The sequence below is a fragment of the Podarcis bocagei genome, assembly GCF_964188305.1.
Source record: "Podarcis bocagei genome assembly, chromosome: 1".
NCBI lineage: Eukaryota > Metazoa > Chordata > Lepidosauria > Squamata > Lacertidae > Podarcis > Podarcis bocagei.
In genome coordinates this window covers 9,619,740-9,632,243 of record NC_138125.1, presented here as the reverse complement: position 1 = coordinate 9,632,243, position 12,504 = coordinate 9,619,740, and the positions used below count along the sequence as shown (strand labels likewise).

At 45.7% G+C, this 12,504-nt stretch overlaps 1 protein-coding gene across 1 annotated transcript in view; it reads right to left on the bottom strand.

The window, feature by feature from the left end:
• Nucleotides 1-12,504, bottom strand: part of MNAT1 (MNAT1 component of CDK activating kinase) — a 141,706-nt gene that overhangs the window by 38,168 nt on the left and 91,034 nt on the right. The window contains exon 7 of the mRNA XM_081194089.1: nucleotides 3,456-3,577. Within this exon, the coding sequence (XP_081050215.1) occupies nucleotides 3,456-3,577 (122 nt within the window). The remainder of the gene's footprint in view (nucleotides 1-3,455; nucleotides 3,578-12,504) is intronic.

Genomic DNA, 12,504 nt, shown 5'->3' with positions numbered 1-12,504 from the left:
CAATGACATCACAGGTTAATTCCTTCACCAATTTAGTGATTATTTACAATACTTATCTGTTACCTTTATATCCTGCCTTTCCTACCCAAAGAAGCAAAGAGTGAGGAACAGATCTCCTGAACTGCTTTGTTGCATATGAAAGGATCCACATTTAGTCTCAGCTCATCACCTTGAAGGACAAAGGCTACTGGGACCAGAGGATGGATGAGGCCAGGCCCTGGATTAAGGTAAAGGATTGCTATTATGCCCCCCCCCCCAGTTTCTGCTATAAACTGGTCGTGAAACTGTTGTCCACAGACTCTGAAGCCCTTGACGAACAGCACTGTCAATGAGACATCTGCTGGTGTCAGGGCTGGCACACGTTTGAGAACGGCCTTCTGCCACCTTCTCTCCAAGCACCAGGGCCATAAGGAATCCTGCTCTCCCACCCGCCGCAACCAATACTTATAATGCGGGGGCCCAAAAGTATCCTGGGGCAAAATGAGAACGACGGAAAGCAGCATCGCCCTCAACCCACCCAATTTCCTGTAAGGTAATGGCTGTGCATTTTTGAACCTGGTTGCTGAATATGATGAACCACGGATACATTCTGTGTTTAGGATAGCATTTTATTCCCTTGCTAATTATGCTGATTCTATACTTGACCTTCCTTTGCGATGCCTTATTCTGAAATCTTTAGGAGAATCTTTTAGTTTCCTGTTAAAGTCATCCAAATTGGCAGCCGTCACTTCTCTCTCGCAAGAGCAAGTTGCAAAGTTTTACCTTGCCAAGGGAAGAACCTCCTTTCGTCTGTTCTGAACCTTCCAACATTCAGCGTCATTTGTTTTGTTTTGTTTTTTGAATTTATACACCACCCTATACCCAGATGTCTCAGGGTGATTCACAGAAAAGATTACAATAGATAAAATCAAAATAAGAACAATGACCCAATAACAACAACACCCCCCCCCAAAAAAGAGCCACATTTTAAAAGGGTATAGGATGTGGGATGCCAATCCGGTCAACCAAAGGCCTGATTGTTATTGTTATTATTTTATTATTATTAAAACCCCACCCATCTGGCTAGGTTTTGCCAGCCACTCTGGGCAGCTTCCAACAAAATATTTAAAATACAATAAATCACCAAACATTAAAAACATCCCTTAAAAGGAACGTTTTTGCCTGGCACCTAAAGGTGTATAATGAAGGCGCCAGGCGAACTTCCCTGGGGAGAGTATTCCACAGATGGGGAGCCACAGCAGAGAAGGCCCTGTTCTCATGTTGCCGCCCTCTGGACCTCTCGAGGGTGGAGGCACATGAAGAAGGGCCTCAGAAGATGATTTCAGGGTCCAAGCAGGTTCATATGGAAAGAGGAGGTCCTTGAGGTATTGCGGTCCTTTATAGGTCAAAACCAGCACTTGGAATTGGGCCCCCAGAAACTAATTGGTAGTGCAGTCGGACCAGGATCGGTGTAACATGCTCAAGCCTTCTTGCTCCAGTGAGTAACCCAGCCGCTGAATTCTGCACCAACTGAAGTTTCCGAACCGTATAACACATTGCAGTAACCTAACCCTGAGGTTACCACAGCACAGACAACAGTAGGTAGGCTATCCCTGTCCAGATAGAGGTGTAGCTGGACCACCAGCCAAAGCTGATGGAAGGCATTCCGGGCCACTGAGGCCACCTGAGCCTCGAGCGACAGCAAAGGATCCAGGCGTACCTCCAAGCTGCCTCCAAGCTGCGAGCCTGCCTATAAAAGGATGTCACATAGAGGAGGGAGAAAGGTTGTTTTCTGCTGCTCCAGAGAAGCGGACACGGAGCAATGGATCCAAACTACAAGAAAGAAGATTCCACCTAAACATTAGGAAGAACTTCCTGACAGTAAGAGCTGTTCGACAGTGGAATTTGCTGCCAAGGAGTGTGGTGGAGTCTCCTTCTTTGGAGGTCTTTAAGTAGAGGCTTGACAACCATATGTCAGGAGTGCTCTGATGGTGTTTCCTGCTTGGCAGGGGGTTGGACTCGATGGCCCTTGTGGTCTATTCCAACTCTATGATTCTATGATTCTATGCCCTTTCAGAGGAAGTATAACCGCATCAAGAACAGGCGATCTCCCACCCATCTGGTCTAGGGAACCACCCACTAACAGTGCCTCAGACATATCTGGATTGAGCTTCAGTTTGTTGGCTCTCATCCAGTCCATTACTGAGGCAAGACACTAACCTTTGAAGGTGACCTGGAAACTGCAACTAATCCAGAATGCGGCAACTAGACGGGTGACTGGGGGTGGCTGCCGAGACCACATAACACCGGTCTTGAAAGATCTACATTGGCTCCCAGTATGTTTCCGAGCACAATTTAAAGTGTTGGTGCTGACCTTTAAAGCCCTAAATGGCCTCGGTCCAGCATACCTGAAGGAGCGTCTCCACCCCCATCGTTCAGCCCAGACACTGAGGTCCAGCGCTGAGGGCCTTCTGGCGGTTCCCTCGCTATGAGAACCCAAGTTACAGGGAACCAGGCAGAGGGCCTTCTCGGTAGTGGCACCCACCAGATGTCAAAGAGAACAACAACTACCAGACTTTTAGAAGACATCTGAAGGCAGCCCTGTTTAGGGAAGCTTTTAATGTTTAACAGACCACTGTATTTTAATATTTTGTTGGAAGCTGCCCAGAGTGGCTGGGGAAACCCAGCCAGATGGGCGGGGTATAAATAATATTTTTTTAAAAAATTATTATTATTATTATTATTATTATTATTAGTCCAGCACTTCCACTGCCTCACCTGCAGATGTAAAGGAGAAATAGAGCTGAGTGGGCCCTGGGTGCTGGTATTAGGAGAGGGGGACAAAAATCTGCAAAAGGGCCTTTCATTTGTGAAGCCATGGGAAAGACCTTTCATGCAGTTGGAACTATCTCACAAATTGCACGGGGAGGCGAGCCAGTACTCCCAATCCAGGCTCAAATGGAGCTTGGACAATGGATGCTCTTCTGATGGATGGAACACACCACTGAGCTTTGGACCAGAGAGCCAGATCTAACCCCTCTCATGGCAAAGGGCCAGCCCTGTTATTTTTCCTGGCCTCCTACGGCTGGACAAATCAAGGTGCCCCCCCCCCATTTTTGGAGGGGTTTTGCTCTTTAATGCTGTGCAACTGAAAATGAACAGCTACTTCTCCTTAGCTGCCAACGGCAACCTTGAAAACATGAATGCGATCCAGCCGAATTCTCAGCTGATCTATAAAAGACCAGAAAAGCAGAAAGAGAGCAGGAGAGAAACAAAACCCCAAAAAAATTTATATTCGGCCACCCAAACAAAACATTGATTTGGGCAGGAAGTCTAGTATTTCATTAAGGTCTGTTTTGCTTTCACTCCCCCCCCCACCTCCCTTTATTTGGGGGATAAGGTGGCAAGTTTCCTGCCTGAATACCATTTCACTGACAGTGACGTTGGTTAAAATAAATAAATAAGGAAAAACTTACCCAAATTTCCCCAACACTTCAATATCTGGAACTGGCGGTCCGTAGGTCTCCACATGCAATGGCTGATATTCATAGAGCACTTCCTCGATCTTTGGAACAGGTCCCAACGAAATATGCTGACCCTGTTGGGAAGTTACACCAGGATGTAGAAGACTGTTACATTTTAGGGCTTTGGTACAACGAAGGTAATGTTGACCCTTAGAACAACGCTGGACTGAAAACATCACATCCAGCACATGCTAGCTATTATATGATCCATTTCCTGCTTCTAACTTGGCATTCTTCCCTAGGATTTCAACAGTATGGGAATAATGGTTTGGTAAGGATAATTCTTCTGGAAGGGGAGGGGCGGAAAATAAGATTTACTAATGTCAGATTTACTGTAACTGAGTGCAGCTGCTTCCCAATGTCAATGGTGAACTAATTAGGTAAAAACTTATCATTAGCAATATCAAGCAAACATCGTGCGGCAAGGCTGTTGCAATTTGTAATCAATTATTTCCTGAGAGCCCTAATTAAGAAGGGGAAGCTACTTTTAATTAATCTCTGCAGGGCTTTTTAAGCTACCATGCATAATGGTTTTCAGGATGGGCTTTTACAATGGAGTAACAATTAATTCGTTCGGCAAATTCCCATTTGTTTCATAACTGAAAAGGAGGAACACAGAGACATAATAGGTTAACTTCAGATGGCACATTTGCAAGCTAACTGCCTTTTAAGAAACAATAAGGACTCATTTAAAATTCCCATATCGTCTGTACCATAAACTATGGTTAATCTTAACCATGGTTAGTTGAAACATGCCTGCTTCATAAACTATGGTTTGAAGTTGGCTTGTTTAAACGAACTGTAGTCAAGATTAACCACAGGTTGTCTTGGTTCAAATAACACGGCAAGCTGCCGGGAAATTTAGGACACTAGGAATAGCTTCCAATCTTTGCATCACAGCTATGCTAGAACAGGAGGAAGAGGAGAGCATGCAAGCCCAGGATTCACTGCAGCTCATTCCTGAAACGCTAACCTATGTTTTTAGCATCATGTCCAGAGAATTCACACTTCACTTGGCATTTGCCAGCCATGCAATCTTGTCCAATATATCACAATGGCTTCTTGTACTGGGTCAGCTTTTAAGATGACCTTTGGTGGTTCCCACATCTCCTTAAGGAGACCAACCTCATACTTTGAGAGGCACTGGATCTGTAACATCAGAGGCTATGGAGTTGACGGGGACCAGAGGAAGGTGAAGGCTGGTGATGGAATGGTACTACTGCATACGAGTTCACTGTCATTCGAATTTCTCGCCACCAGAGGCCAGCTCCATAGGCAGAAGAGCAGATTATATTGCTCTGATTCCTCCTGCTCACTGAAAGAACTCTAGAATTTACAACAGGGATTGCCCATTCAGACAGCGGCACATGTCCCCTTCGTTAAAGCTGGCTGGCTGGGCAGCGGGGAGAGGGAACCCACCAGTAATCAACAATGCTAAATGCTAGTATATTCTAAGGGGCTCATTGACAGCAGCCACGAAATTAAAAGATGCCTGCTTCTTGGGAGAAAAGCAATGACAAACCTAGACAGCATCTAAAAAAGCAGAGACATCACCTTGCCAGCAAAGGTATGTATAGTGAAAGCTATGGTTTTCCCAGTAGTGATGTACAGAAGTGAGAGCTGGACCATAAGGAAGGCTGATCGCCAAAGAACTGATGCTTTTAAATTATGGTGCTGGAGGAGACTCTTGAGAGTCCCATGGACTGCAAGAAGATCAAACCTATCCATTCTTAAGAAAATCAGCCCTGAGTGCTCACTGGAAGGACAGATCCTGAAGCTGAGACTCCAATACTTTGGCCACCTCATGAGAAGAGAAGTGTGATGGCCTGGGAATCCGATTCATAGGCTGAACCGGAGGAATCCCAGCCTGCACAGGAGTCCCCGCCTGCAGGGCCGGCTGAGCTGGGGCAGGGCCTTGATTCTGAAGCGCCTGCACCTGTGCCGGATCCTCAGGAGCAGGCACCAGGTGAATCCACTCTGGCTCCGGAGGTGGTTGAGGACTCAGTGCCTACAGGTGAGTCTCCCCCTGGGTCCAGTAACCCTTCAGCCTCTCCTGAACTGCAGAGGCTCAGGGCAGAGAGGCAAAGGGAACTGGTTTCTCCCAGGAGGAGTGCTCGCCTTAAGGCCAGGAGAGGCGGGTCTCCTGGGGGCCGGGACCGCCCCTGGCCTCAGGGAAGATAAAGGCCAGGTTGCGGGAGCAACGTCGTTGAAGAGCTGTTTCGGCCAGCATCCAGTCCTGTTTCCCCAGAGTTCCTGTCCTTGCCCAGCTTCTCGCTGTGGACCCTGCTTTGCCCGAGGAAGACTGTCTGCCGACCCTCAACTCTGGTCCTGGACCTCGCCCCACGGTAACCTTCCCCCTGGACCAGCACAAGAAGACTCCCTGGAAAAGTCCCTGATGTTGGGAAAGATTGAGGGTACAAGGAGAAGGGGACAACAGAGGACGAGATGGTTGGACAGTGTTCTCAAAGCTACGAACATGAGTTTGACCAAACTGCGGGAGGCAGTGGAAGACAGGAGTGCCTGGCGTGCTCTGATCCATGGGGTCACGAAGAGTCGGACATGACTAAACAACAACAGTATACTCTAAGTATGTTGGCGTTCCCTGAACTTGAAGGTTGGTGGGTCTTCATGAAAGCACAGTTTCAATATTGCATCCCTGACTCTGTGAGTTGACAGGAAGCTAGGACAGAGGCAAGAGAAAGGAGAAATAGGAATAGAGGCAGGAGAAAGGAGAAAGGAGGAATTTAACTTTAGCACGGGCAGGTTTGGCCTGTCCATCAAGACAGCAGGATGTCTCTGCAGGCCTCAATTCTGGCTTTTCTTTGCTTTAGCCTATCAGGCCTAGCATTTGATTCTGTGGTCACAGGTAAGCATTTCTCATTCCCTCTGGATGCTGTAATGTTTGCACACGGGAAACTGACAGACTCCAAATGGTACATGGAAAAAATTCTAAGAACATAGACAACAAGGATAAAGGGTTGTTGTTGGGCATTTGCAGGGGGGTGTTTCATGTCTTATCATGGTCTGCTTCATTTACTGTACACTGTCCATTCTTTGCAACTCTGGGAACTGCAAAACCATCCAAAGGTTTATTACGAGACTGCTTGCATAGGACTTATATTTTCCACACGGCGTGTAAACGAAGATTCAAACTTAACATGGGAGGATAATGGCAGCAAGGATATGATCTGGCCTGACACTTGGGAGGACGAGGTGTGGAATGGTGGCGCAACTGGTCAGCGCGTCTGGCTGTTAACCAAAGGGTTGGTGGTTCGAGCCCAACCTGAGACGGCTGTGGGAAGGATTCCTGCTTTTCATGGGGTTAGACTACATGACCCTTGGGTATCTTCCAACTCTACAGTTCTATGAATCTTAGATAGCACATGTATACCAGCCCCGAATCAGTTTACCTCCCAGAGGCTTTGCAAGTCTCACTGGTAGTTCTAGAGCAGCAACCGCGGGGGCTTTGAGGCAGGTGAGATGCATTCAGGGCAACAGAAAACACACCAGCCAACAGTTATGCTTTACAAATGTACACTTAGGGACCTCCCGGGTGATTCAGATTTTCAGCATTCATCTTGATTTGCAAAGTTTACATGCCCATTAGGTCTTTTACCAAGACTCCTTTCTGATTTGTTTACAGAGCAGTTACAGGACAGTGGGCATTCATTCGGCATCCATCCCAGTTTGCTTGCGGAGTGTTACACATCTTCCCATTAGTCATTTGGGTATGGGTGGCGCTGTGGGTTAAACCACAGAGCCTAGGACTTGCCGATCAGAAGGTCGGTGGTTCGAATCCCCGCGACAGGGTGAGCTCCCATTGCTTGGTCCCTGCTCCTGCCAACCTAGCAGTTCGAAAGCACGTCAAAGTGCAAGTAGATAAATAGGTACCACTCCGGCGAGAAGGTAAACGGTGTTTCCGTGCGCTGCTCTGGTTCGCCAGAAGCAGCTTAGTCATGCTGGCCACATGACCCGGAAGCTGTATGCCGGCGAGATGAGCGTCGCAACCCCAGAGTTGGTCACGACTGGGCCTAATGGTCAGGGGTCCCTTTACCTTTACCTTTACACGCCACACTTTTCAACGCATTTCCTAGGGGAGGCGGAAGAATCAGCTTGCTATGCAAAACCCCAACCCAAATTTCCATTCTATCCCATCCCTTCCCCCCCCAAGTCATATTCCCGAACGTCCACCAACCTCCCCCAAACCCCGCATTCTGCTCAGGCTGCTTCCAATAACACCCAGGAAGAGGAGAGCAAAACCGATAGATGAGGAAGACCCCGTTCAGTATTATTTTAACCTCTAACCCTCCCCATCTTCTGCAGCCTGTGAAAACAAACAAGTGTCAAGCTGAAATGTGCAATGCCATCCCTGCCCTTTTAATTCCCAGGCAAAGAGGGATTCTGGCCTCGCAGCGTAACTCAGGCTCCTGCCCCTCACAATTCATTCAAGTTTGTTGCTGTTGTTCAAGCAAGTGCCAGATGGAAAAAGCATTGGCTACTTCACAATTTCACAGATCTGACGCCTGCTGTATTTTTCCTTCCACTGTTACCCTGGCAATGGTAATTACCCACAGACAGACAAACAGACGCACAAACAAACATACACATGGGACCTCTCCAAAACACAAAGACAGCATAAAAATCAGAGGAGAGAAAATAGATGAAACACATTTTCCCCCCAGAAAAGAGTCACAGGAGTTTCATGTATGGAGGGAACCTCAAATCACCAAGCTTCCTGATGCACATTTTATAGTTTGTTTTAATGAAGGTCAGGAGTTGAGGGATTTTGAAATATAAGTTATAGATGAAAACCCTCTTCCCTCCTGTTTTAATTCTATCTATCCATCTAGCTAGCTAGCTAGCTATTTAGTATATTCATCTGAAGATCACAGGGAAGTTCACAGCATAAAAATGCAAAATAAAATACATTTTAAACTGTATTTTAAGCCGTATTTTAATTGCTTTTTTCTTTTTTCTTTTTTTCTATTACATTTTATTGTTATTTATATTCGGTGTTAGCCGCCCTGAGCCCGGCCCTGGCCAGGGGGGGTGGGGTATAAATAAAAAATTATTATTATTATTATTATTATTATTATTATTATTAATAATAATAATAATAGAAACAAGAACAAAACAAATCAACACTGCCCCCACATAACAGATATATACAGCTAAAATACTGCATTCATTTGTCACAAAATAGTTTTAATAGCATCTGCTAATGGACTAGCTGTGAGAGTAGGAACGTAAGAAGCTGTCAGTCCATTAGTTCGTCGAACTCAAAGTAGCCTACACTGACTGGCAGCAGCTGTCCAGGGTTCGAGAAAAGAGACTCACTCAGCCCTCCATGGGAAATGAACTTCTGCAAGCAAGGAAGATGTTCTACCACACAGCGATGTCCCTTCACCCAAATGAAATGCAGGGATGCAGAGCAAATGCCGCCCCCTAAGGCCTCTGTATCAGAATTTCCTGGGGGCTCTGACTCCTCCCCAGGGCACACCCCACAGCAGTCCAGCCCCATGCCCGCTTCAAGTGTTTTTGCGTTGCTGGAATGTGCCCTTTGCACTGTGAGATTGCCCCTCGTTTGCCTGGACAGACAGATGTAGACCTCTGGCACTTCTGTAGCTGGAATGCAGCCTTCTGTACAAAGGTCAAATTCTCACCCCTTGCCCCACCCACTTTTTGCCTCTGGCCCCACTCACCAGTGGCACATGGGCCCTGCAAGGGCATGCGGACGTCAGGATGGGAAAAATATCCCCCCACCATTCGGCATTAATATCTAAATCCAAATTCTCTAGGCCGGTGGTTCATCTCCTTTATAGCTGCTAGGCTCACACAATGGGTGTAAAAACCCATTGCATGTAACAGGATGAACAGATGATCTGGAAAACAACTCTGAGCTAGAAATATGGATTGTTGTTGTTGTTGTTGTTGTTTTATTTGTACCCCACCCATCTGCCTGGCTGCCCCAGCCACTCTGGGTGGCTTCAAATAAAGATACAGTGGTACCTCGGGTTAAGAACTTAATTCGTTCCAGAGGTCCGTTCTTAACCTGAAACTGTTCTTAACCTGAAGCACCACTTTAGCTAATGGGACCTCCCGCTGCCGCCGCGCCATTTCTGTTCTCATCCTGAAGCAAAGTTCTTAACCCGAGGTACTATTTCTGGGTTAGCGGAGTCTGTAACCTGAAGCATCTGTAACCCGAGGTACCACTGTAAAAGCATAATAAAACACCAAACATGAAAAACCTCCCAACACAAGGCTGCATTCAGAGGTCTTCAGAAGGTCGTATAATTGTTTATCTCTTTGACATCTCATGGGAGGGTGTTCCACAGGGTAGGCGCCACTACCGAGAAGGCCCTCTGCCTGGTTCCCTGTAACCTCACTTCTCGCAATGGGGGAACCGCCAGAAGGCCCTCGGAGCTGGACCTCAGTATCAGGGCTGAACGATGGAGGTGGAGACGCTCCTTCAGGTATACTGGACCGAGGCTGTTTAGGGCTTTAAAGGTCAGCACCAACACTTTGAATTGTGCTGAAAATGTACTGGAAGCCAGTGCATTTCCTTTACAACCATTGTCAGTATTTGGAAAGCTATATCCTTCATCTCTACATGGAACAATGTTCTTTCTTTCTTAATATTTTTCCACTCACGTGCATGATGCGCTAGAAGGAATGAACTGTCAGGTCCCTGCCCCAAAGAGACTACAGTTAGATGCTGACACAAGGCTGGCATTGTAGGAAGGGGAGGGAAATGGAGACAAGGCTAATCCGGCAAGAATATGCCATTATTTCAGTTGCACGTACTTAGGCTTAGTTACAATAATGTATGTGGTGTTACCAAAGGCTTCGTACTTATTATAAAACTTTATAGATGCCAATTTATGGGGTATCAAATACCATCTGGACAATGTTTTAAAGGTGTCAACGTACTAAATATTGCTAGAAAATATGCAGAGGGCTGGGACTTTTCACAGGAGGTATAGCCCAAACTCCAGGGATGTTGGCTGAGAACAGCAGCCCATAGCAAAAACAAAACCAAAAGCGGTGTGGTCAGGGATTGCCAACCCAAAGAGTTAGCAATCGTTCTTCATTCAATAGCAATTAAGTTTCAGGAAGCTCAGAAACTGAATATCATGTACCTCTACACACACACCCTTAAATCAGTTTGCACGATGGCATTTGGGGAATCCTTCCTATGGATAAATAATAATCTCAGCTAAAGATCACATCTAACCTCAGGCACTCCAATGGCTTTCTGAATAAGAGACCTCCCCTTCCCAGCTAAAGCAGACTTTGTGGGCTGGAGAACAGTTCAGCAGTTTGGGTCCTCTGTTTCTCATTTTTCCAAACTTTCCCCCACATTTCTGCAGGAATGTGCAATTTAAAATTTTGAAAAAATCCTCATGAAAATTATTCAGCGCTATAGCACTAATTTTTCCTAGTAACCTTTTTAATGTACACTTTTAAAGCAATTTCTCCTAATATAGTGCATGCTATTTTCAGCCATATATTCGTTCTATGCCAATGTCCCCCAATGTATTCATTTTTGTAAATATCGTTTGGCTGGAGTACCGCATCGTGAAATTTGGATGAGTGGGAATTTCAAAGGGTGTGTGTGTTTTGGTCCTCATTTAGTTTTGTAGCATGCAAATTTGACAGATACATCTTTAAATTGGAATTAAATTTAATGTTTCCCCTGTCTTTACTCAGACTTTGTGGGACTCTGACTCCCATCAGTTGACACGGCCAATGGTAGTGGATGTTAAGGAGATGAGTAATTATATAACATTTAATAAGCATTTGAAGGCATCCCTGTACAGGGAAGCTTTTTAAGATTTAACATTTAATTATATTTTTACATATTCTGGAAGAGTGGCTGGAACAACCCATTCAGATGGGCATAGTACAAATAATAAATTATAATTATAATTAGTCCAACAAAATCAGGAGAGCCACACGTCTCCTAAAGTTTTTGATTTTCTCCCCAGTCTTTCCCCACTTTGTTTGGTTGATTTAGGGATATTTTTGGTTCTTGTTGGTGTGAGGCAGGACGTTACTTTTGAAAAGTAAAAACCGTTCCAAAATTCTCTAAAGAACGAAGAGCTGTGTTGCTGCTGTTTTAACCGAGCCACGCTGGCTTCCTTTCAAAACGATGCCATTTCTGCAGCGTCTCCGAAGAAAGCAAATGTCTGTTTAATAATATATGGCAATATCCGTCTGCTTGGCTGCGAAGCAAGTTTCGGGATTACACGGCAAGGAGCTATCGAGCATCTTTCCGCCCATTCACATCAATACATCGAAACTTCCTGGACTGCAGTGCCAGATGTGGACAGGGACAGGAGGGGGAAGAGGGAATTTGTGGATGTTTCTTGGAACCAGCCACTCATTTAGCTTTCAGCAAAAATTCCAGAAGGAGTTCCAGAAGGAGCCATTGAATTCTCCTTTGAATCCCATCTGCCAGGCACAAAGGTCTAAGATGAGAGGAAACCACACAATTCCTCCCATTACATATCAGACGAGGGCCGTCGCTATTGTCTCTCGGGCGCCTTGTGAAGCCCTTCCTTTTCCAACAAGGCTTTTAAGTGGAGATTCTTATCCCAGTCTGTCTCTGGTTGGATTTGAAACTGTTTTTGTTATGGTTTTTTCTTATGGGTGTTTTTTATGCCCTATTTACTGTTAAATTGCTTTGGGGTGTTTTGTGGGAAGTAGGGCTGAGCGATATATCAATATATCGTCCAAAACCGGTTTGAAGTTCACATCGTGATAATGGTTTCATAATATCTGAGCTGGAAATGTATCGTGAATCACAATGTGTGTAAGAGCTGGGTGATATCTGGTTTTCAACATTGCAATAACTCGCCAGCTAAACACTGCAATGTTACCAGCAGCTAAACCTCACATTATCACCAATATTGCAATCTACCACAATATCTGAAATAAGGATGGAACTATACAGAGGCGAACAGGACAATGCCCTGACAACTGCTACTACTTAGGGGAC